At 36.6% G+C, this 23,612-nt stretch overlaps 2 protein-coding genes across 3 annotated transcripts in view; one reads left to right on the top strand and one right to left on the bottom strand.

The window, feature by feature from the left end:
- LOC143230575 (zinc finger protein rotund-like) overlaps positions 1-23,612 on the top strand; it is a 288,029-nt gene that overhangs the window by 5,412 nt on the left and 259,005 nt on the right. The window lies entirely within an intron of this gene.
- Positions 1,337-22,488, bottom strand: LOC143230577 (uncharacterized). Its single transcript, XM_076464379.1, has 2 exons — positions 22,263-22,488; positions 1,337-2,541 (listed from the first exon to the last, which is right to left on the bottom strand). Exon 2 carries the CDS (start codon positions 1,829-1,831, stop codon positions 1,457-1,459), a length of 375 nt encoding a protein of 124 aa, XP_076320494.1. The 5' UTR covers positions 1,832-2,541; positions 22,263-22,488; the 3' UTR covers positions 1,337-1,456.

Below are 23,612 nucleotides of genomic sequence, written 5' to 3'. Positions count from 1 at the left end.
CTTCACCATCTACCGCCAATTCTCGGACTACACCTTTACCGAAGAATAGTGGGATTTACCGTTACAATATAACGCCCCCACGGCTGAAAGAGCGAGCACGTTCCTCGGATTGCGAGTCGAGTGCCTTAACCACCTGGCCATACCGGGCCGTGGAAGGTAGGGGAGTCCTACGTTAGTGTCTTTACTCGTATATGTTTCTGCTTGGTTATTGTTAAGAACAAAGATATACAGTAGACTATCTGTACTGTGCCCGTCATGGGTATGGAAACCCGATTTCTAGCGTTATAAACCCACAGATACTCAAGTAGGAACTATCACTGGTTCTTATTTTTTCATATTAGAAAAAATAAGTGAAAACAGAAAACACAGAAATATAAATAACGTAAATGAACTACAAAGTAGCTTATCAGAATCTTATTTTCTATTGGTTGATTCAACTGTTTTTTATTTAGGATAACAATATATATCTCTCTCTTTCTTTTAGAAAGAGGGATCTCAGTATAATTTTTTCATGTCTTAAACTAATTATATTACATAAGAGTAAAAATCACTTTAAATTTCTTCAGCAAGAATTTTTATTTTTAAGCGCACCCCGATTTTTTATGGTTCAGTGCTAATAGCACTCCCTAGTGATAACCGACAATGTTTAAGATTTGTAAACCCATCTGTAATTTCCCGAATTTCGGAATTATAATTGTTTATTCTAATGTCCATTAAAAACCTCTTCCCTGTGCTTATTTCTAAATTCATTAAACGATAATTCTTTTAATGACACTAATTATAATCATTTGTTAAATTCGTTGAATATTAGTTGTAAACGTATGTTGTGTTGCAATAGTTTGATACAATTATCTTATCAATATAGTGTGATTGATTACTTTGATACAACAACAATAACATGATAATTAGTTTCCTTGGAGAAAATGCAGATATCAAACGTAAGCAAATTATAAAATTATTTCAAAGTTTTATAGTGTGGTAACTGTACTGAAGGAAATTCGAGTGGAAATTATACGAAAAACTAAAGATAAATCATAAAACTGTAACACAGCTTGCTTCCTCGTTTAAATTACGTACTTAGCTAGCAAGTTCGTACAGATGCATGCCTATGCCCCTGGGGAATCAATCGTTTTAAGCCTTGCCGATGGAAGGGCTTTAATTGAAAGAAACAAAGTGTACCACAGATAAATGTTGTTCTGTGTGTTAAACTTTGTAGTGCACACTCGATTGATTAAACATTTTGATATACATGGTGTCCCAAAATAACGTTTACACTCTTTGGATCATTATAACTTGCCTTGTTTATTGATTTTAACAATGAAACAAGATACACGTGATAGCCAAAGGATTTATTTAAAGATTTAATACTGAAATCAAGAGAAAAAATAACAAATAAAAGTCTTCCCAAGGAAAACTCTCCTTGGTTGAAATTGTAAAATGTTACAATTTGCTTGCTTCACTTCAGGTGTTCAAACTGAAATCCGTTCTGCTCCAGACACATCTCATAACAGGAAGAAATGGAAGTGTACACATCAAACACCATTTCACCTGGTATTAAAGCACATTGTTCTTCAATTGCAACTCTCAACTCGTCAATTGTTGCCCTTTTTGTGCTGTAAACTTTGTCTTTCAGAAACCCCCACAAAAAGAAATCCATGGGTGTCAAATCTGGTGATCTAGCAAGAAATTCTACACTTTCTCTTCGTCCAATCCATCTGTCTGGCATAGATGCATCCAGATAAACTCTCACGTCGCGATGGAAGTGGGGAGGAGCGCCATCCTGCTGGAAGAAACACTCTTCTTCTCCAAATTGTTCTTGGATGCGAAGCATGGCAAACTCTTGTGGTATGTTGAGATAATTCAATCCTGTTACGGTGTCTTGGAAAAAGAATGGTCCGATGAGTCCCCTAGCGGACAGACCACACCACACAATTACTCCAGGCAAATTCAAGTGATGTTCCTCTGTAACATGTGGATTTTCTGTTGCCCAGTAGGTGCAGTTGTGTCGATTTATTGAGCCATTCAACTTAAACGTTGCTTCGTCACTCCAAACAATTTTGAGTGGAAATTCATCATCGCCTGCACATCTAGCAAGATACCATTCACAGAACTCAACCCTTCAATCAGGGTCATCTTCATTCAGAGCGTGAACAAGCGGTGGGATGAAACGTTTGAATTGAGAACGCTTCAAAATGCGATGTACGCTGGATTTAGGGATACCTGTTTCACGAGACAGTTGGCGCACTGATTTTCTTGGAGAATTCAGAACATTATCAATGACCTCTTGCTCTCTTGTTGGGCTTGTTCATGATCTTTTTCGACCGGAGCGACCATTTCTCATATGGTGGTGAGTTCCGTGTTCATCAAACTTGGCAATGATGTGTGAAATGCTGGGGCGTGATGGCGCATCCATATGGAACTTTCTAGTAAAACGTCTTTGCACTTCAGCTTTGTTTTTGATTTTCCAAAAAGTTTTGAGAATGAAATATTTTGTGCTCGATTGTAAGCTGATTATCCGCCATCCTTGGACACAAGTTGAATCTGAAACAAAAGAAACGGTTTATTAGCTATACACAGTCAAAGTAAACGTTATTTTGGGACACCCTGTATTAACCCTGATGAAGCCGCAAAGGCAATACTTTTATTAAAATATATTTTTTATAACTACCTGAATTATAAAGTTCGTTTTTCTGAACTTTTAATTAAATGTTGTTCTGTTTAAAAATCAGATTCTCTTCTATACCCTATGTTCCATCCATCTTTGGGTGGGTTGTGACAAAAAGTTAAATCAATAATGAAATTATAAGGCTTGGGCAATCGAATGTAATATATATGCGTATAAAATTAAACAACATAGGTAAGAATCCAGATGGAGTCGTTTCATCGAGTACCCCGCTGGTACAGCTATAAGTCTACGAATTTACAACGCTAAAATCAAGAGTTCGATTCTCCTCCGTGGACTCAGTAAATAACAACGCTAAAATTAAGAGTTCGATTCTCCTCCGTGGACTCAGTAAATAGCTTGATGTGGCTTTGCCATAAGAAAAACACACACTCCATTTCATCGAAACGTTGTGTGAATTTCGGCGTTTTCCCTCTATTGGTTTAATTTTTAACGAAAATTTTCTGTCTTGACCAAACATAGAAATAACAAAGTTTAATCATTGCAACCATAAACACTGAATGGGAAACTCCTAATCTCAGATCATTTTAAAGCTTATACACATTTATTTATGAATATTAAGTGTGGAAGACCATCAATTTGCCACTGGGAATAGAATGAAGTTAAACTGGTTTTAACTAATATCAGGATATTTGAAGAGCTCGTTTTAAACTGTTATCCAGGAAAAATCTATAATTATTTGTAAAACGTTAGATTTGTCGATAATACCGTGCCTGAAAAGTACGGTTATCTGAGAAGACTGGCAATAAATCAGTTAAGCCTAACAGAAAATGACCTAAGCCTAACGATATAAGTATGTTTAAGGATAAAGTGCTGACTGAACATGATTTTGATTTTTTTTTTTTTCAAAATGGACTGTTCACTCATTTAAAATTATACGAAAAGCTCATAAGATTGTATTTTAAAAACGTGTATTTGTCTATAAATACCTATTTTTTTTTGTATGTACATACACGTCCATATAGCAATGCCACATCAGCTATAGTACAATTGGCATCTTGTCTTCTTTTTTTTTCAGTTTACAAGCTTATGGATAGCAGTAATTATTAAACCAACGTGAATTTATTGAAACTAATCTCTGAACATAGTATCCTGATTAGTAAAATCCGTGGCTGATAATGTAATTATACATGGTTATACCTGTATGTAGATGACTAAATACTGTATACATTTCAAACAATATTTCAGGATTTTGCAAACTTGCTTTCGGGTATTTTATTCCAGCGGTGACATTATGTATGGTACAAATATAATAACAAAAAAAAATTAATCTAGGGTCGCTGACATACGTAATTTGTTTTTGGTAAATATCCCCCCTAAAGTGTCCTTTTTACACGTGTTTCTGATTTTATACGATATTATGGCCCGACATTGGCTCTCGATTCATAATCTGAGGGTCGCAGGTTCAAATCCCCGTCACACCAAACATGCTCGCCCTTTCAGCCGTGGGAGCATTGTAAAGTGACGGTTAATCCCGCTATTTGTTGGTAAAAGGATAGCCCACGAGTTGACGGTGGGTGGTGATGACTAGCTGCCTTCCCTCCCTCTGGTCTTATACTGCTCAATTAGGGATGCCTAACACAGATAGCCCTCGTGTAGCTTTGCGCAAAGTTCAAAAACAAAAAACATTGAATTAATTAAGAGACACAACACTGAAAGTGGTAGAGAAAAATAAAAGCAAACCTGTTTTAAAGGTTTGTAATTAATGGTAGTAATAATATAAAGAGTATAATCGTTATCATTCATATTTGCCCAAATTTAGTAACGGTAAGATATTTCTCTGATGCACTGAAACTGACGGCTTTGAGACAGCTTGCAGGATGGATAGTCAGAATGACAAATGCGCGTGTGACATGTGAAACTGATGCTGCTTTCTTAGGCGTAACTTCCTGCTCTTTTGATGTTTTCTGAAAGTGAACGCTTTACTGTTAGTAAGAAGATGGTATATCTTTCTGCCAGAAAATATACGTTCAGTAAATTACGATTTGTGACTATGTAGACTGCTTTTGCATATTGTTTTCTGTCACGTTGTTTTTTTATAAACTGGAACGTTGTTGTCTAACGTACGAAACTGTCAAGAATCAAGTGTATTGTTGTCTAACTGTGATGCACGAACTTTTTGATACAAAGTTCGTTGTTGACTAACAGTTGACTTTCAAAAATCATATATACTGTTAGATGATATATTTAACTTTCAGAAGCTAAATTCATTGCTGTCTGATATATTGAAATTCAGAAGTCAGGTGTGTTGTATTATATTTTAACTGTCAGACGTCATTATTGTTTAATACTCTTTGGTATTCTAAACAAAACAAAAAAAAAATAGTTGCCTTGTTGTGTAATATCTCTTACTTTCCGGAGGTCAAGTGCCTTGTTGTCTGGTTTTTTGTACCTTTTCAGAGGTCAAGTGCCTTGTTGTCTGGTGTCTCGTACCTTTTCAGAGGTCAAGTGCCTTGTTGTCTGGTGTCTCGTACTTTTTCAGGGGTCAAGTGCCTTGTTGTCTGGTGTCTCATACCTTCTCAGAGGTTAAGTTCATTGTTGTGTGGTGCCCCTTCCCTTTACAGAGGTTAAGTTCATTGTTGTGTGGTGTCTCTGATTGTCATAAATAGTTCACCGTTTATCAGTTTTATTTCTTCTTTAGAAAGCTGAACTAAGCGGTCATTACATACTGTATTTTACCAGGAAAAGTTAAAAACTATGAACACTAAAACACTTCCGTTTGTCAACCATTCAAACCATGAGGTTCCTTCAAGCGATTTAATATAATAAAATAACTTCAAGTTGTTCTAATCACAAAAACTCTGCTAAAAACAACTCGCTGTTGTCTATTTGATACATTGTTAAAGTGATTTACTGTGTAATGCTAAATATCTATCTCCCTTGCGGTGTAAAACAGAAAAGTTAACAAAACGGTTGTAATTTTAACCAAGCAGCCCCGGTTTTTCTGTAAGGTTAATCTTTATGACCAACTGGGTGGGCTGGAACTCTCGTTTGAAGTATTCTACAAATAATTGTGTTTTATAATGCAAAAGTTAAACTAATTTGAAACTTTTCTCTCGCCATGAAACTTGATCTGAGATAAAAGAGAAATAAATAGAAAGATTCAGTGCTGATGAAAACGCGTTCAAAACCCACAATCAGTCGTTTGTCATCGTGGTTGGCAGAGCTTACAATATTTAAACTGATTGTGGGAAAGGCTACACGACCTAGTTGAAAGTAACAGGTGGCCGGAATTAGACGTAAAAAATACGGTCTAATTAATCTTGATTCTTTCGAAAGAAGGACATCTGTAGCCTGCCATGGAATGGGACAGGGCCTCAATATCTGGATAGTAGCCAACCAGTTATCGAGAGAGTGAAAGACTGCAGTTGTTCCACGTGGGGAGTTCAAGAGAAACGGAGTTCAAGGTTTCCTCCTTTACCACGCAATCTCGCAGTGTCCTGTGTTATCTACTCTTCGCTTTGTATTGCCTAGTGGTGTGCGCGTCATCTGGAGCCACTTGTGGCACAACGTCGCAGTATATTCCAACCGTATAGAACGTCTACGTTGACTCGACGACACAAAAGTACGTGGCTTTTTAACTGCCCTCTCTCCTTTCAGACTGACGCACACTATCTCAAGGACGACTCTCATATTTGTTTGGAAGGAAAGGGTGTTTGTTAGTGGAAGCAGTTACCGGTCTTAGACTTAGGCTCTGAAGCTGCCCCGGAGCGCTGGTGTTTTGCCAAATTCACAAAAGAAGCCGACAGCCGTAACAAAAGGACATTGAATCAATTTTATTACAGCTAATCTTTTACTGAGACATTTTGAGAAATGCTACAGTTGTGTGAGAGAGCGTTTTTGAGAATAATTCTAGTAATAATTTACCCAGAGTTTCATTAAAAATAAGAAAAAAAATTAAGTTGTACCTTAAAATAGCGTTATTCTGATTTAAGACGTGTTAAAAAAACGAAATTTTATTTGAAGAAACCTGTTGTTTTAAAAGTAACAGGATACAAAACCGTCAGGCCTAAACTTGTCTGTTACTTTAAAAATGGCAGAACGCGAAACCGTTTTTTTCGAAGTTTCAGGAATGACGTGATGAGAAACCGTCAGGTCCAAATTAAATTACTGCTTTATAACTATATAATAAGAAACTTCAGTTCTAAATTTACCTTTGTTTAATAATTAAGAGGTTGCGAAACTATCAGTCCTAAGTTAACGTACTATTTAAGAATTACGAAATGAGAAAACGTAAACTATAACTTAATATATTTTATTACTGGTATTTGTTAATAACTTTTTACTAATTAAGGAAATTTAAACCACTAGTAAAGATTGGAGTAAGATGAACTGTGTAGAACAGACTTAGCGAAAGTGTAATCTTTCAAGTCTTTTTAGCTGTCATCAAGTTAGAAAATAATCATATCTGAAAACGACGAATTGATTTGAGTTTGTATAAATCAGAAACACGAGTAACTAACTTGTGGACTGCTGCGTTACGTATTCTAGTCTAATTCTTTTTTTCTTTCCTGAAACCGTTTTGAATTTTATAAGTTGTCGCACATTTTCGTAACATTTTTGGTGTCGCTGTTTGGCGGGGAGTTGATCTATTAAACAAATGAAGGTTGCATATTCGAATTCCACCAATAAACTTTCGTGACATTTTAGCCGAGGGGGCATTATAATATCTCAATCAATCCCACTTTTCGTTGGTAAAAAGCGGCCCAAAAGTTGGCGGGGGATAATGTTGACTAGTTCCATTCCCTCCAGTCTATCACTTTTATGTTAATGACGCCAAGTACATATAACCCTCTAGTAGGTTTGCGCAAAATTAAACAGAGAAATTAATGTACCCTAATTCACTTCTTTATCTCCCGAGGGTTTCAACGAAAACGTGTAAGCATCTGAAATATGTGTTTATCGTTTAATTATCCAAACAAAATCGCTTGCGGTAGAAAAAATTGCATATTAGATGCAGCTTATTAATTGTCACTGTCAGACAGAAATTAGTATATTAATTATCAAAGTAAACTCGGTGATTAGGGCGCTGACTCACAATCTGAGTGTTGCGAGTTTGAATCCCCGTTACATTCGGCCAGGTTGTTAGGGCGCTGACTCACAATCTAAAGGTCTCAAGTTCGAATTGCCCTCACACTGAACATGCTCACCTTTCATCTGCGGGGGCTATATAAAGTTATTGTCAATCTCTATTCGTTTGTAAAAGAGTAGCCAAAGAGTTGGCGGTGGGTGATAAAGACTAGCTGCCTTCTCTCTTGTCTATCACTGCTTATTTAGGGATGGCCAAAACAAAATAAGGCGTTATCATTCCGAGTAAGTCAGTTTTAGTGTACTTTATTAAACTTGTTTTGAAGGTTGTTTAAAACAAATCACTGTATTTTAAGTATCTGAGACAATATGATTTCGAAATCCTGTTCCGGAAAGTTAAAAGTAGGTTTAAGCAGTTCTGTCTGCATTCTAAAGTTGAGTACAACCCAGTGTGTTTGAAGTTTCAGTTCTGGGCTAAATTGTGGAGAACTTGAATTTAAATAAAAATGTCTCCATAGCTATCTACCTATGTATTGTGTCTATCATGACGTATTGTTGAAACCGTGGGAACGTATTTGTAGTAAAACAAAACTGGGCTATTGTTGAAACTATAGAAATGCATTTGTAGTAAAACAAAATTAACCTGTTGTTGAGACAATAGGAATGTGTTTGTAGAAAAACAAAACTGGTCTATTGTTGAAACCATGGGAACGTATATGTAATAAAACAAAATTAACAAATTGTTGAAACTATAGGAACGTATGTGTGGTAAAAAAACGACAATAAATGAACTGTTGATGAAACCATGGAAATGATTTGTAGTAGAACAGGACTAACCTGTTGTTGAAACTATGTGAACGCATTTGTAGTAAAACAGATAAAACTAAACTATACTAGGAGGTTGGTCAATTGAAAAAAAAACACTAACGTTATTATAATTTAACACAATAGCCTAAATTGTAGTGAAGCAAGTTGGCCCATTTTGGAGACCATGAAAAGGGGTTCCTGAGGTGTAAAATGTGAACGAATAATTTGCAGTTTTAACTACATGCAGCAAAACAGTGATCGAAAACTTTGGATATTAGTGTAGCTTTTCTGTTTTGTAGTTTATAGTGCAAACCGATGTATTCAGTAACCTGTCAATGTACTTTTTATAAACTATTTTGGCTTGGAAATTCTAACTTTTCTAGCCACCTGCCTTTCTATCTGTTTGTCTACCTATCTCTATCGTTTGTCTATATCTAACTACCTGTCTGTCTGTATCTATCTATTTGTCTGTCTTATTTACCTGTTTGTTTGTCTGTATCTATCTATCAAACCATATATTTGTCTGTTTGTCCATCTCTATCTATCTGTTTGTCTGTCTACTTCTGTCTATCTACCTGTTTGTATCTGTCTATCAAGCCGTCTATTTGTCTGTCTATCCGTTTGCTTGTTTATTTATATCTCTGTTTGTCTGTATCTACCTATCAAACCATCTATTTGTCTGTTTGTCAACTTCTATCTATCTGTGTTTATCTACCTGTTTGTACGTATCTCTCTATGAAGCCATCTATTTGTCTGTTTGTCTACCCCTATCTGTTTTTATGTCTGTCTTTATGTGTTTGTATATTTCTATCTATCTACCTGTTTGTCTTTATATCTATCTAGCTATATATTTGTCTGTCTGTCTTCTATTTTGGCTGTTTCAACTCGGTCATCTGCACATTTTTCCAGAATTTTTTATTGATCGATATATGTCTGGGTATAGCAGCTCGCGCCTCAGCCCTTACGTACTATACTGCTTGTTTTTCTCTGGGCAGTCGTCGCCGTCGCATCTCCACACCATCAGTCAATATTTGATGATCTGTTTCGATCATTACCAAACTGATAGAAGTTCGTTTCTTCTGTTTCACAGTTTTGTGTAGTAACAGAATGATTTGCTAAGCCTTCTTTCTGGGTCAAGGTAAAATACAATTTGTTTGTTTTCCCTGATGTAACTGGAATAATTCTTACTAAAATATAAATCCGTTAAATATCATTGCTTACGATTCTCCATCTTTGTTATGTTTAAATATCAATGTGAATACGTTAAAAAACCATTTAATAAGAAGTGGTGTAATTTTTTTCTTTCTAAATAACATTATTTTTTAAGTTTGCTTTCTTTCATCAACTGTTCCAAGTGAGCTACCTACTTAGTTTGAAAAGAAAAATCAACCCTATTGAGTATTGATAATTAATTATATTATTCTTACGCTTTTCCTTATGTAGTTTAGAATATATATTGTTTCATATTGGTATCCTCACTGTTAGCGATGTTTTCGGTCGTAAATCCAAAGAGACCTCCCAATATTTAATCAGCTTGAAACTTAGAAATTAGTCCTAAGTTCGCATACTAAGATAAAAGTGCAAGATGTAATACGTGTGATAAATAACAAACTAACAAAATAAAAATATGTTTATTGAACAATCTAACCAATGCAACTAGTGTCGACACTTATGGCAGGTTTTTAACCTTTTATTTGAATCGAATTATTTTATTTTTTTGTATTTGAAACTGATTTTAATTTTGCCTGGTGTGTCAGTAAAGAGGTTATTAATGTCACTCACCCATGCTTTTAACTCGTCCGTTATAAGAAAACCTAGCTAATAACTTTAATGAAACAACTTAAGGAAATAGTAGGGTATATATGAATTATGGAAAAAAAAACACGTAGTTAAATTTAAATACTGTACATTATATATTCTCAAACGGTCGTTATTGTTTCAAACGATTTTTCAATATGTCAACCTTGAAAACATTTAAAACATGTTTGACTTATGTATTATCATAAATAATATCGATTTTGAATTTCAGTTCTTGTCTCCCTATTCTGATAGTAAGTAATTCAGTTGAGATTAAACAAAAAAACGTGACCTCTCATAAACAACAATAAAAGTTTTTATATTGTGAGTAAGTTACTTAATATATCTGTATAAATGAAACTTTAGCAACAGTTTCGAGGATATTTTACAAAGAGGACATTGTGCTTGCTTTTGAATGTCAACAACTAACATCTCATAATTTCATTAATTTCTTGGTGAACGACTCGTACGATAGCAATGACATAATAAGCTTCGAGAGAAATTTTAGAACTCAAAGGTAAAAGATCATTCCAGAAAAAAAAAGTAATGCGTGGCACGAGTTACTCTCGTCAACAGGGAATGTGAAACTTTCTTTAATTATCAGTGTCAAAAATATATGATCAATGACGTCTATAGTTTTATACTTTACATAACCATGGTTAAGCACGTTCATACATGCGACAATTGCCCTAAAACAACAACAAACAAACCTGTCACTTCTACTATGTAAACACTACTCCCTTTCAAAAACAAATAAACCCTGCCACAAGAATAGTTTGTTTTTCATATCTTCCTTTATTGGCACCCCTAGTAACTCAGAGTTAAACTGAATGATAGCAAAATAAGTTTGAAATTCTTCTCGGGCCTCAAGATTCTCACAAAAAACAACAACAAAACAACAACTCGCATTTATTTACGACTTTTAAAATAACTTTGCAAGAATTTTTTTTTTTATAATTACAGAGTTTTGTTTTGTATTGTTTCGGTTCTTTAAGTTCTGGGCTTGGCCTTACTCGACTCGTAATCCGAGGATCGCAGGTTCGAATCCCCGTCACACCAAACATGCTCGTCCTTTCAGCCGTGGGGGTGTTATAATGTGACAGTCAAAGAGTAGCCCAAGAGTTGGCGGTGGGTGGTGATGACTAGCTGCCTTTTATTTAGTCTTACACTGCTAAATTAGGGACGGCTAGCGCAGATGGCCCTCGTGTAGCTTTGCACGAAATTCAAAACAAACCAAGCTCGGGGCTATCTGCGATCTGTTTCCTGCAAGGAACTGAACCCCGGATTTTAGCACTGTAAACTAATTCATCGAGTGATTATTGAACTCATAGAAAATTTTTAATATGTATTGAATAAATTTTTCATTTACGGAATCTGGCACAGCAGTATGTATGTTTGCGGACCAACAACGTTATAACCCATGTTTCGATATCCGTGGCAGGCAGAGCATAGATAGTTCATGGTGTAGCTTTGTGCTTAACTTGAAACAAATCATGCAATCAAGAGAAGAAAACCTGTTTTTTATGAGAGAACAATTATCCACTAAACAGTTGTTGAAAAAATATTTGGAAGTTTCCAACAATCCGAAGTTATAGTATTTTTTTGTGTGATATTAGAAATAAAGAAAACGTATGTGAATCCAATGTCTCAACAAACAGCTTCTGGCTTATGAGCAGTGGAAATTATGGGGTACTTTCTAGGAACCATGTTTGGCACTTAGTCTTCACCCCCCTCCTTGAAGTAGTTACTTGATTTTTTAACCCTAATTCAGACAATGGTCTAACATTGCTCTAATACATTATCTATTGAACACTATCCATTCAGGAAATGTTTGTGAAATCCATGTAGAGCTGCTGAGTCATCTATCTAGAACCTCTGAGTGTTTGTTCTTGTCGAGGTTGAAACGAGGTCGGATTCAAAGCTAACTTGCAAATGAAAAGTAGCAGAATATTCAGGCTGTTAGATGTGTGGCTGGAGTAACGATGACACACGTCAGTTGCTCAAAGCTTTAGCCCTAAGAAAGGTCAGAGAAACTTTCACAGAGGAGGTGCCTTCGAACGCCCATAGAGAAGTACGTCTATGGATAGAGGAAGTAAACTTATGATGTATCTAACGACTTGCCCTCTAGTGGTGCTAGAGCCAATCTCGAAAACGTGAAGGAGGTAAACGATTGAAGATCAAGTAAGGAAAAGAAAACATGAAAACGTAATGGTGAAATAGCGTGCGGGTGGTTCACTTTGGTAGGATAGAAATATTTTAATAAATATTAGGATTAAAGGGAACAGCTGGCAAAATAATCCGTAGATCATTTCACATACAGCCATGCACCTCACTCCTAGGCCTCCAGACTTCTAGAACTGATGTGGTACGCCACCACATTTTAAAATGGTCATATTTTCTTTCGTTATGTTACTAAAGTATCGTTGAGGTATATAAATATAACCCATGTTTCTCTTTTCTTGTAGTGCTATAGTATTTATTCTGAATATGTGCAGGTGTTGCATAATATATGGCCAAGGAAATCATGAAGTTGATCTAGATTCATGTTACCTCTGTTCCTTTGTTGTTAACGAAGTAGGTGACATCTGTTATCGCCAGTGGAGAACAGCTTAATTAGGTGTTGTTTAAGAATTTCGACTGCTATTCAAGTGATATCTATAGGTTACAGTATTACATATGTTCTAATGAGAATGATTAAACTCTGGTTTGTTCATGTTGTTCTGAGTAAGTGGGAGACTTTTTGGAAACTAAGAAACCATTCGTTTAGATAGTCTAAAACTTCTCCTTCTAGTAATATTTCTGGTATCAAACTAGTAAGAGTTTTTAGTTACACTGTACAATCAATAGCTTGAACGATTATATTGTTATTTAGCTAATCTATCTGATGGCTCAAAACTTTATTCATTTCACTTGAAGAATACCACCTGTCGGATAGGTAGGAGAAACTGTGGTTTTCAGTATATAATTGGTGCAGAGTGTGCTACTAGCTGTTGAAGTGTGTATTGTTATGCACTTTAACTTTTGTATCCTTAAGTTTAAAAGACTCCTGGTTACAGAAGTTACATTTTTTGATTATTAGAGTGACTTGTGACCTATAGCGAAAGTCAGTTACTGAGGAGAGATGGTAGTCTGAAAGATTTGTTAGGTCTAGAAGAAGACCTTTACTGGATATTGAACTTTTCTCAATATTGTAAAAGTCCTTGACCTCAATCTTATTGCGGTCTATGACACAAGATGAACTGCTAAGTCTGGTGCATTCAGATCACTCAATCAAGTTATTTTTTTCAGTATTGAGGATCATCATGATGGTTTGACATGTATTGAGTACAAGAGTGATTGGGACAGTTTATACAGAACTCCTAGACTTATGCCAGTCAGAGTCTTAATCCCAGCTCAGGTTAAAGCCACTCAGATATGAAGTGAGACTGGAGGCACCATTGGTGAATCATTAAGCATAGGGTGAGGAAGAGACAATGGTCGAGCTTCCCAAGCATCGGACTTGTCTTCCACTCTGGATTAGGAGCCTGACACAGAGTATCAAGGTATGGATAGTTCATTTGACAAACAATTATACAACAACCTTCAAGAGAGTCAACAGCAGTCACTGAATAGAGTACCTTTAACTTCAAGAAACTCGACAAACAAAATCAGTTCTGGCCACTAAACGTGTATGGTGTTTATCCCAGCTTCTTGGTGGATCTTGGCATATACCCGTGAGAGTACAAGGACAAGAGATAGTGTTCCTGATTGATACAGGAGTGACCAGAATACTGGTAGGTCTCGAGGCACAAGGGGTATTCCAAGTGAAACTATTACTTAGACTTATTGACATAGGGTGTACTCTGGAGAATGGAGACTAGACTTGAATGAAGAGACCACACTCTGACTTTGTCTAGGAAGGTTCATTTACAGAACAAAATTAATTATTGCTGGTCTCGGATTTGGCATTGACATTCTAAGAATGGATGTACTATAGAACTTATCAGTCAGTTTTACCTGTGCAACAGATGAAATAATGTTTGATAGTATATTTATCTACTGTTAGTCAAGTGAATCCAAGGAACAGTGGAATGCATGAATATGTGATACAGGAAGTCACAGTACCTCATGTATGAAGGTGTCCTATGGTTTATCGTAGACAATGTGTTTTTGGTGTGTTATGCAATCATTGAACCCATGCATAAAATAGGCTGTTTCAAATCCAGAAAGTGGGAAACATTAAATTGAGCAGTTATGTGTATGAGGATAATGACATATTGATGTTGTTCTACAATTATGGATGATTGGCATTTCAGCTACGTGCTAGAATGGTTATCGGCACAATGTGTTAAGTTGAATTGAACAAAAACAACACTAGCGGTAACATCAGGGTTATATCTGTTGCACCACATCCAAAAGTAGATACCTGAATACCAAAACACCTGAGAATGCTAGTTGAAGATAGTGCAGATAATCTAGACTCAGCACAGTGGTAGTAGTAACTCCATGACTTGTTTGATGAACAAGCCAATGTATTGATTGGACTATATGGTTAACTGGGTTAAACATCAGTAACACAATATCTTATAGATAACGATGACGTATGTCCAATTAAAATTTGCAATGCAAGTCTCCAAGATGTTACAAGATGGAAATATATTGCCTTTAGAGAGTTCTTGTTTTTGTTCAGTAGTAATTATTAGAAAAAAGGAAGATATACTACCACATTGTGCACTGACTTCATACAACTGAATCTAGTAGCTCACTTTCATGCCTTTCTATTACCACAAACAGATGGGTGTCTGGATGTACTGGAAGAGTTCTTCCGATGATTTAGTACTTTAGATCTGGCATCTGGATACTGGCAAGTTGAAATGGATGACGAGAGTAGATCTGAGAGTGCATTTAGCACAGAAGACGGCTTTTATGAACTTTGAATTTTACTGTTCAGCTTATGTAATGTGCTTGTCGCTTCTGATAGGCTGTCGGAACTTAAATTGAAAAGGGTGCCATGTGAGAAGTGCCTGATACATGTTGATGGAGTCTTGATGTTTGGTCACAAATTCAAGCCTGCATCCAACGATCTGAAAATGGTATTCCAATGGATAAGAAAAGCAGGTTTAAAACTGAAATATTGAAAGTATGTGCTTAATTAGAATATTTCGATCATATTGTGGATGAAGAAAAACCTCCATGGATTCTGTTCAAATTGTAGTGAGTGAAAGACTATCCTCCAATGAGAAGTGTGCAGTTTTCTTGGTTTGCCATCACACTACCAGTGGCTTGTGGACAACTTCTTCAAGATTATCTTGCAATTATTGGTTCTTACTAAAATTAGAACACACTTCAGATGGAGTGAAGAATGCAAGCAAGCATTCAGTTCATGAAATGTACTTTCGTAGAAACCCTGGTGTTGGCTTATTTATATCAGAACTTTTAATTCTTTCTCAACACCGATGCCTACCATATATAATAAAAATAGCATTATTAATAAGGCAGACCTACCAAATGTAACATAAATAGCACCACTAATAAGGCAGACCTACTATATATAACAAATTACACAGCTAATAACGCAGACCTACCACATTTAACAAAAATAACATTATTAATAAGGCAGACCTACCAAATGTAACATGAATAACATTATTAATAAGACAGACCTATCAAATGTAACATAAATAACATTATTAATAAGACAGACCTACCAAATGTAACATAAATAACATTATTAATAAGGGACCTACCACATGTAACACAAAAGAGCGGATTTAACGAATGAAATCTTTTTTAACTAAATAATTTGATAACGTTGTGTAACAAAATTTTACTTTTTCTTTTCCTGGGCAGAAAGTGTTATTTCCCAATTGCTTATGCCTAAAGTAAATGGGAAAGACCTATTTTTTCTTCAAACTTTGCTTCTGTGACCCAGGTAAGGAAATTTTCAAAGTTACTCATTTTCCATAACATTCCAGGTAGATTCAGTGCTGAGTAGCTAATAGAGAATTTTCTCGAACTTACAAGAATTTTCAAGAACTTTCTAGAATATTGTAGAATTTACAATAAATTTCTAGAATATTGTAGAATGCATGTCGCAAGTCAGAGGAAGCATCACCGACATTTTTCAAGCTTCTTCATTCGTCAAGATGGGCTCTGCTTCTGCCACAATGTATCCGGTCTGTGCGAGGCAATTGGAATTGCCTGTAACCCGAACTAGTGGCGCCTCTTCATTGATAGCTCATCCAGAAGCCTCAAAGCTGTGCTGCTCCATAACGGTAATAAGTATCCGTTTCTTCCCCTGGTTTATTCAGTGCACCTCAAAGAGGAATACAACAGCGTCAAGACCTTGCTAGAAGCCTTGAAGTATGATGAGTATGGCTGGGAGGTTATCGGAGACTTCAAAATGGTGGCATTCCTGATGGGTCTCTAAGGAGGCATTACCAAGTTTTCCTGTTATCTTTGCCTTTGGGACAGCAGGGACATTGCAGCGCACTACAACAGGAAGCACTTGCCACAGTTCTCTGTTGGGAGGCACAATGTTAAGTGTGAGCAACTAGTGGATCATTGCACATAAAACTGGGTCTTATGAAACAATTTGTCACAGCTCTTGATAAGGAGTCTGCAGCCTTCAAGTACCTTCGAGACTTCTTCTGTAAGTTGTCTGAGGTAAAAGTCAAAGCTGGTGTCTTCGTTGGACCACAAATGAAGAAGATCCTGGAGTGCACAGAATTCTCCAAGAAGCTCAGTAGGAAGGAAAAAAGTTTGGGGCAGCTTTGTCGCAGTGGTTCGGGACTTCTTGGACAATCACAAGGCCGAAAGTTATGTGGAATTGGTTGAGGCTCTGGTGAAGAACTACGGCAAAATAGGCTGCAGGATGTCCCTGAAAATCCATTTCCTTGACGTTCATCTTGATAAATTCAAGGAGAACATGGGAGCATACTCAGAGGAGCAAGGCAAGCGCTTTCACTAAGATATACTGGACTTTGAACGCCGCTACCAAGGAGCGTGTAACGAAAACATGATGGGAGACTATATTTGGGGGCTGATACGTGAATGTGATTTACAATACAGTCGCAAATCTCGAAAAACTACTCACTTCTAAACATTTTTGTATAACTTTAGTATAAATACATGTAAATCTTGATTCATATGTTGTTTTATTCAGACCTTATGTAAATGAAAATGTGCAAATTTGCCAGTTTTTTACATAGAAAATAGGTTAATTTCTAAATTTCATTATCCAGGTCACAAAAGCAAAGTTCGAAGGGAATAATGGCCATTTTCTGTACTTTTACAACGTGAAAAATTGAAAAATAACACATACTATACAGGAACAAAATTTGTATTACATAGTGTAATAGATGCTACAAGGAGTAACAATGTTAGAAATATATATTTTAAAATCACTTATAATGTGCCACTTCAAGATATCACTAAAATTGTTGACTTATTCACTTTTCCAATAAATAATGCTCCACCCCAGTGGCACAGTCGTACATCTGCGGGCTTATATTGCTAGAAACCGAGGTTTGATACCCGTTGTTGAGAGAGTAAAGATGGTACTTTGTGTAGCTTTGTGCCATGACAAACAACTGATAAATAAATAAATAAAATTAGTGTATTTCGTTCTATTTATTTTTAATGTCATGCAAAGCTACACATGGGCTATTTGCGCTAGCTGTTCCTAAGTTAACAGTGTAAAACTAGAGGAAAGGCAACTAGTCATCACCACTCATCGCCAATTCTTGAGTTACTCTTTTACCAACGAATAATGGGATTGACCGAAACATTAAAACGCTCGCACGGCTAAAAGGGCGAGCATGTTTGGGGACGGGGATTCAAATCCACAACTCTTGAATTGCGAGCCGAGTGCCCTATACACCAGGCAATGCTAAGACTAGCTAGTCGTTTTGTGTTAGAAACAGTAGGCGTTTGTCTGTTTTATTTTTCTGTGATACTGTTACACTGCACAACAATTTTTTGAAAAGTTTTTGCTCATTGTGACAGGTACCTGGCGTGTATGAACAAATACAGTTTTGGTTTTGCTTCATCACGTAGGAACTCTGAGAAATAGACAGTTAACTGTTTGCCGGCAATAACGTATTTAATTGCGTTTATGTTTCTAATAAGCTATTAAGTTCAACATAAAGTGTTTTTCTCCTGATTTTCGTTTGTATTCAATGTCCGGTGCATCACGTTCCAGTGTCCAACAGTAGTCAGCAAGCATTGACCGATTCCAGTTGCCCTGATATTGTTTTTCCATTGTAGCAATGTCCTGGTGAAACTGAAGATTTCGATGAAACGGTACGTGATGGGCAAATTTGGATGTGGTTTTCGTGATCAGCAGCCAAAAATCTATAAGGAACACCCAACAGTGTTCAAGAAGCAAAAACTTTGTTGTGCAGTGTTATCAGGACTGTTGACTAACTGTGTTTATATATATAGATGTGTGAAAGTAAACAATTCAATATTACCTAGAAAGTGCTAAAAATGTATTAATCCTGTCAACTAGCGAAGCAAAAATGTGAAAAGGCGTGTTTCGATTAACAGTTGAGGTACTTGTCTTGTGCAGATTGGTAACAGTTTTTAGGTACCGTCTACATTCGAGAAAACTTGACCACAAAGGTTAGCAGGTGATTAATAATCTAGTACATTACTGTCAGAAGCGTCATCTGGTGATTCAACGCCGAAAACCTAGTATGGGGTTTATTTGTAGGCTTGTCAAAACCTTAAGCTTTCATTACCCAATAATTGATGGAAATACTTGATTATAGAGCAAAAGAAAACTTGTGAAAATTACATAAAATTTACAGCGCCACCTAAAAACTAGTATTAGGTCGGGGTATATTCACAACTTTTTTATACATACTTTTCCATAAAAAGTTGTTATAAGGAATGTGTCCGAGTTTAAATGTGTCTTAGTTTCCAAAACTTAAAAGGAGCAGAAGCGACATTTGGCAAATCTAAACAGAATGTGCCGAACGCGTTTTATGATTGATTCGAGGGCTAAAATTTAGTGAAATAAATGTTAGCACCCATGTCCTCATTGTTAACTCTTTGCCATTCATGTTAACAAATTATCTACGTAGTTTTTAAGAACAATGAACGCTTCGTAGCATACATTAGGTTGTGGATTTCTGCCTTAAATATATCTATATTTGCAATTAATATTTGCATCTAAGAAGGCACATTACCTAATTAAGGGCTCGGCATGGCCAGGTGGGTTAAGGCGTTCGACTCCTAATCTGAGGGTCGCAGATTCGAATCTCCGTCGCACTAAACATGCTTGCCCTTTCAGCCTTGGGGGCGTTATAATGTCAGTCCCACTATTCGTTGGTAAAAAAGTATCCCAAGAGTTGGCGGTGGGTAGTGATAACTAGCTGCCTTCCCTCTAGTCTTACACTGCTAAATTAGGGACGGCTAGCGCAGATAACCCTCGAGTAGCTTTACGCGAATTTCAAAAAACAAACAAAGAAAAAACAAACCTTGTTAAAACTAAGAAGGTACATTACCTTATTAAGATCATTATGGGATGTTTAATGCAGTGGATTTTTTATCTTCAGATGAAAAAAAAATCAATACTTCGTCTAGAACACACAGAGAAAACGTTTTGTGAAGAATGTGTAAGATAGAACTATCGCTTGCGTGTCAAATAGATATTAAGTAATTTAGGAACATGCTATTTTAATGTGTTTTCAAAGATAAAAATATTGGGTGTGTGTGTCGAGTGTTTGATTTTGTTCTACAGTATGGTATGTCAAGGATTAAAGGTAACAAACTTTCGATGTATAGTGAGTTAATCGAAAAAATCTCCCATTCACAGTGATCTTTAAGTACAATTTGTGGGTGAAACAAGCAATGTTGGGATGTAATATGAATAGACAGTCTTGCTCTTCTCGTCTCGTCGGTCTAGTCTAGCTGGCCTAGACATGCCAAACCTTGGCATTCACGAGGACAGCTAGGAATGATTAATGCCTAAGTGGATCTTGTACACAGTGGACTGAATGTAAGATCCGAGATGCACGTGGGCCGGTACCACGTAAAACGTCTTTCTTCCCGGAGTAAAATCAGCCCTATCACTGGGAGCTAGTCTGGTTAAGTCTGACTTTTCTTTGTCAGCATCCACTTCGCACGTTTCTTTGGCTTATTATAGTGTCTTATGTGCAATCTAAACCTCAGCTTATATTTCATCTTCCTGAATAATTTTCAGCATCTGGTATCCTTTCACACTTTCACCTAGTGATTTTAATTTGTTTGTCTTCGGTCTATCCATACATCAGAATAACCTGAGGCTAATGTCTGACAGAATGATGGATTCATTCAAGAATATTTGTATGGGAACTTTGTTGCAATATATTGTTGTTCAAAGGCGCGTGCTCGTACATGTCAAAAAAAGTCGTCTGGAAAATTCTCGTTTGCTCTGTTAAGCCTTATTCCTCGGCCTGTCTTATCGACTTCAACTAAGCCTAGAAGAGTTCTCGAGGAAGTTCGGACTTTCCTTTTGCCAGGTTACACTTTAACGAAATTATTGGAAATTATGAACGAGTGAAACCTAACTCAATGCATGTGAAGACTTCACTGGCTTGCACATAACTTAATAACATGGTGGGCCACAAACGTGATAATTATTAGGAAACAATTCTGTGAAAGAAGTAAATTCATCGTCTCAAGCTTGTGGATAAACCAAATAACTAAAAGATTTTGATATCTCACAAACACATACTTGGACTATTACAGAGCCCTCATAATCTTTTCTATATCCACTTTTTTTTTTCTGACTGGGGATCGAATCAAGTACTACACGCCTGCAGAATGGACCTGTCCACTAATTGAAGTGCTAGCATAACGTTTTCTCACAGTGGGTCAGCGGTAAGTTTACGGACTTTCAACGTTAAAATCCGGGGTTCAACTCCCATTTCTAGACAGAAGTCTATTTTTTAGCTTGGCACTAAAACAAATCAAACAAAGTAAAAAATATGTTTTTGGTATTGACATTCCAACTACCTGGTCACCACAAAAGTATTATATTAACTAAAAGTTTTAATTTAAAATTAACCTAGTTTTGGAGAGGGTTCGGTCATGGTCCAGTTTTTGATGGCGATTATCCCAGGTTTCTTTTTGTTAGGTTTCCCACTGTGGATTACAGTTGCGTTGACTAGGGTTGTTTAGGTTGTGGATGACAGCTGAGTTGGTGCGGTTTGAACCTGATATGCAGGTTGTGGATGACACAAAGGTTATGAGGTTTGAACCTAATGATGTTTGGATTATCACAATGAAGGCGTTACAAGAACAGACGATGTCACAGTGAAGGCGTTACAAGAACGGATAGTGTTACTTTGAAGGCGTTACAGGAACAGTGTCCCAGTGAAGAAGTTACAGGAACAGCGTTACATTATTATATGTAGTAAGGAAATATCGAAAGTGAAAGGCGAGTGTTAGAGTTGAATACCTTTTCAGTCTAAAGGAAGTTGTTTGTTTCTTTTTGGATTTCGCGCAAAACCACACGAGAGCTATCTGCGCTAGCCGTCCCTAACTTTGCAGTGTAAGACTAGAGGGAAAGCAGCTAGTCATCACCACCCAACGCCAACTCTTGGGCTACTCTTTTGCCAACGAATAGTGGGATTGACCATCACATTGTAACGTTCCCACGGCTGAAAGGGCGAGCATATTTGGTGCGACGGGGATTCGAACCTGGGACCCTCGGATTACGCTAAAGGAAGTCGATAGAAGTTTTTTGAATTAAATGGATTTTAGAAAGAGTTGATAAGTATCACGAAACAATAATATATATATATATACATTTGGTATTCACACAAAGGCCCAGAGAAACTAGTTTTTCTTTATTTGTTGAGGGTCAGTCACTATATTTTGTAATCAACCGTCAACATGAATTCTAATCATATTATGAAGAAAAACAAAACAGAAACCTGTGGCAATGCGGAAATACACTGTCATTGGTTAAACTCACTTGTTTCAGAAGGGTTTCGGTTTCCCAGGCAACAGAACAATCGAGAGCTTTTTTCTTAGATATAATAGAATGCCCCCTGCCGTGATTATCCCCTACTTCTTTCTCCTTCCTTCCCTTTTCACCGTCTTTAATTTTTCTTTCGATCTCTTATCTTTTGGCACCTCGCCAAGAACGATAAGGTTTCTATCTCCAGCTGTGGTACTCTGGAATGCTGTGTTTGCTTGCTTCCCCCTAGCGGAGAGATAACGTCTTAGCGCTATAGAGATTTAAAAAAGAAAAAAGTTACTCATTATTACTATTTTTCGAAAATTAATGTTATTATAGTTTCATATTTTTCACCAACATCAACATGATACTTTTTCAGATAAGCGTGAAAATTCGTTAATGGATTTTTTTTTTTTTTTTGGTTTTGGGTGAGGGGGCAGACATCGTGATTTTTCCAGATAATTTTGGGTGTCTAGGACATGTCAAATAAAGATGTTACGATAAACAGTTTTATGATGAACTGCACGCATTGGTTCAACTTACACACAATTAATATTATATAAACAGTTTTTGAAGGAACCAAAGAGAGTGACAAGAACAATCTATTTCGTCTTTCCGGTTCGTTGAAAGAGTTTCCACTGATGACGTCACTCTTTCTTATTCTTGTAATGCAGGTAAAGCCGTTTCCAGGTTTGTTTGTTTTTTTGACGAAACTCCACCAACTCTTCTTATAGTGTCGGGAGTGAAAAAACAAAACAAAACAGTAGTAGTTCAATAAACAAAAGTTCATCTTTTATGTCTTCTCTATCGCCGGGCGGCCAGGGTTAGTAAAGCCATTTGTTTTCAAAGCTCTCGTAGAGTTACACAAAAGCTATCTACTCTAACTGTCTTTTATTTACTGTTTGATACATTAGAGAAAAGGTAGATAAGTAGCCAACATCACCTACTCACAAAATGCTGGGCTACTCCAATCGAACAATGGCATTTAACTGTCACTTTTATAATTCAGCCACGGCAATAGTATAAAACGATAATCGCTACATTAGGCTCAGCTCTAGCAATAAAAGCGCGAAAGTTGGCAGATTTAAGGACAAGGCGCGAAGGATATTGGTTAAAGTTCAACCTGCAATCTGAAGGTCACTGGTTCGATTCCCCGTCATCGAACATGCTCACCCAGGAACTGACGGTCAGTGGTGTTTATTAAGTGCTTTTTCTCTAGTCTAGCACCACTAAACTAAGGACTGCTAGCGTAGGTATCGCCTGTGTAACTTTGCGCAAATTTCTAAAACAAATAAACAAACCCTTAGCATTAACCTGAACTACTAAGTAACTACTACTACTATATTTGAGTACACACACACACAA

This window comes from Tachypleus tridentatus, chromosome 10 (assembly GCF_004210375.1).
Source record: "Tachypleus tridentatus isolate NWPU-2018 chromosome 10, ASM421037v1, whole genome shotgun sequence".
In the NCBI taxonomy this organism is placed as follows: Eukaryota; Metazoa; Arthropoda; class Merostomata; order Xiphosura; family Limulidae; genus Tachypleus; species Tachypleus tridentatus.
The sequence above is the reverse complement of the archived record's forward strand: the minus strand, read 5'-3'. Positions and strand labels throughout refer to the sequence as shown.

Bases quoted from the DNA above. Each gene is read 5' to 3' on its own strand.
- LOC143230577 (XM_076464379.1), bottom strand. From the start codon at position 1,831: ATGCTTCGCATCCAAGAACAATTTGGAGAAGAAGAGTGTTTCTTCCAG.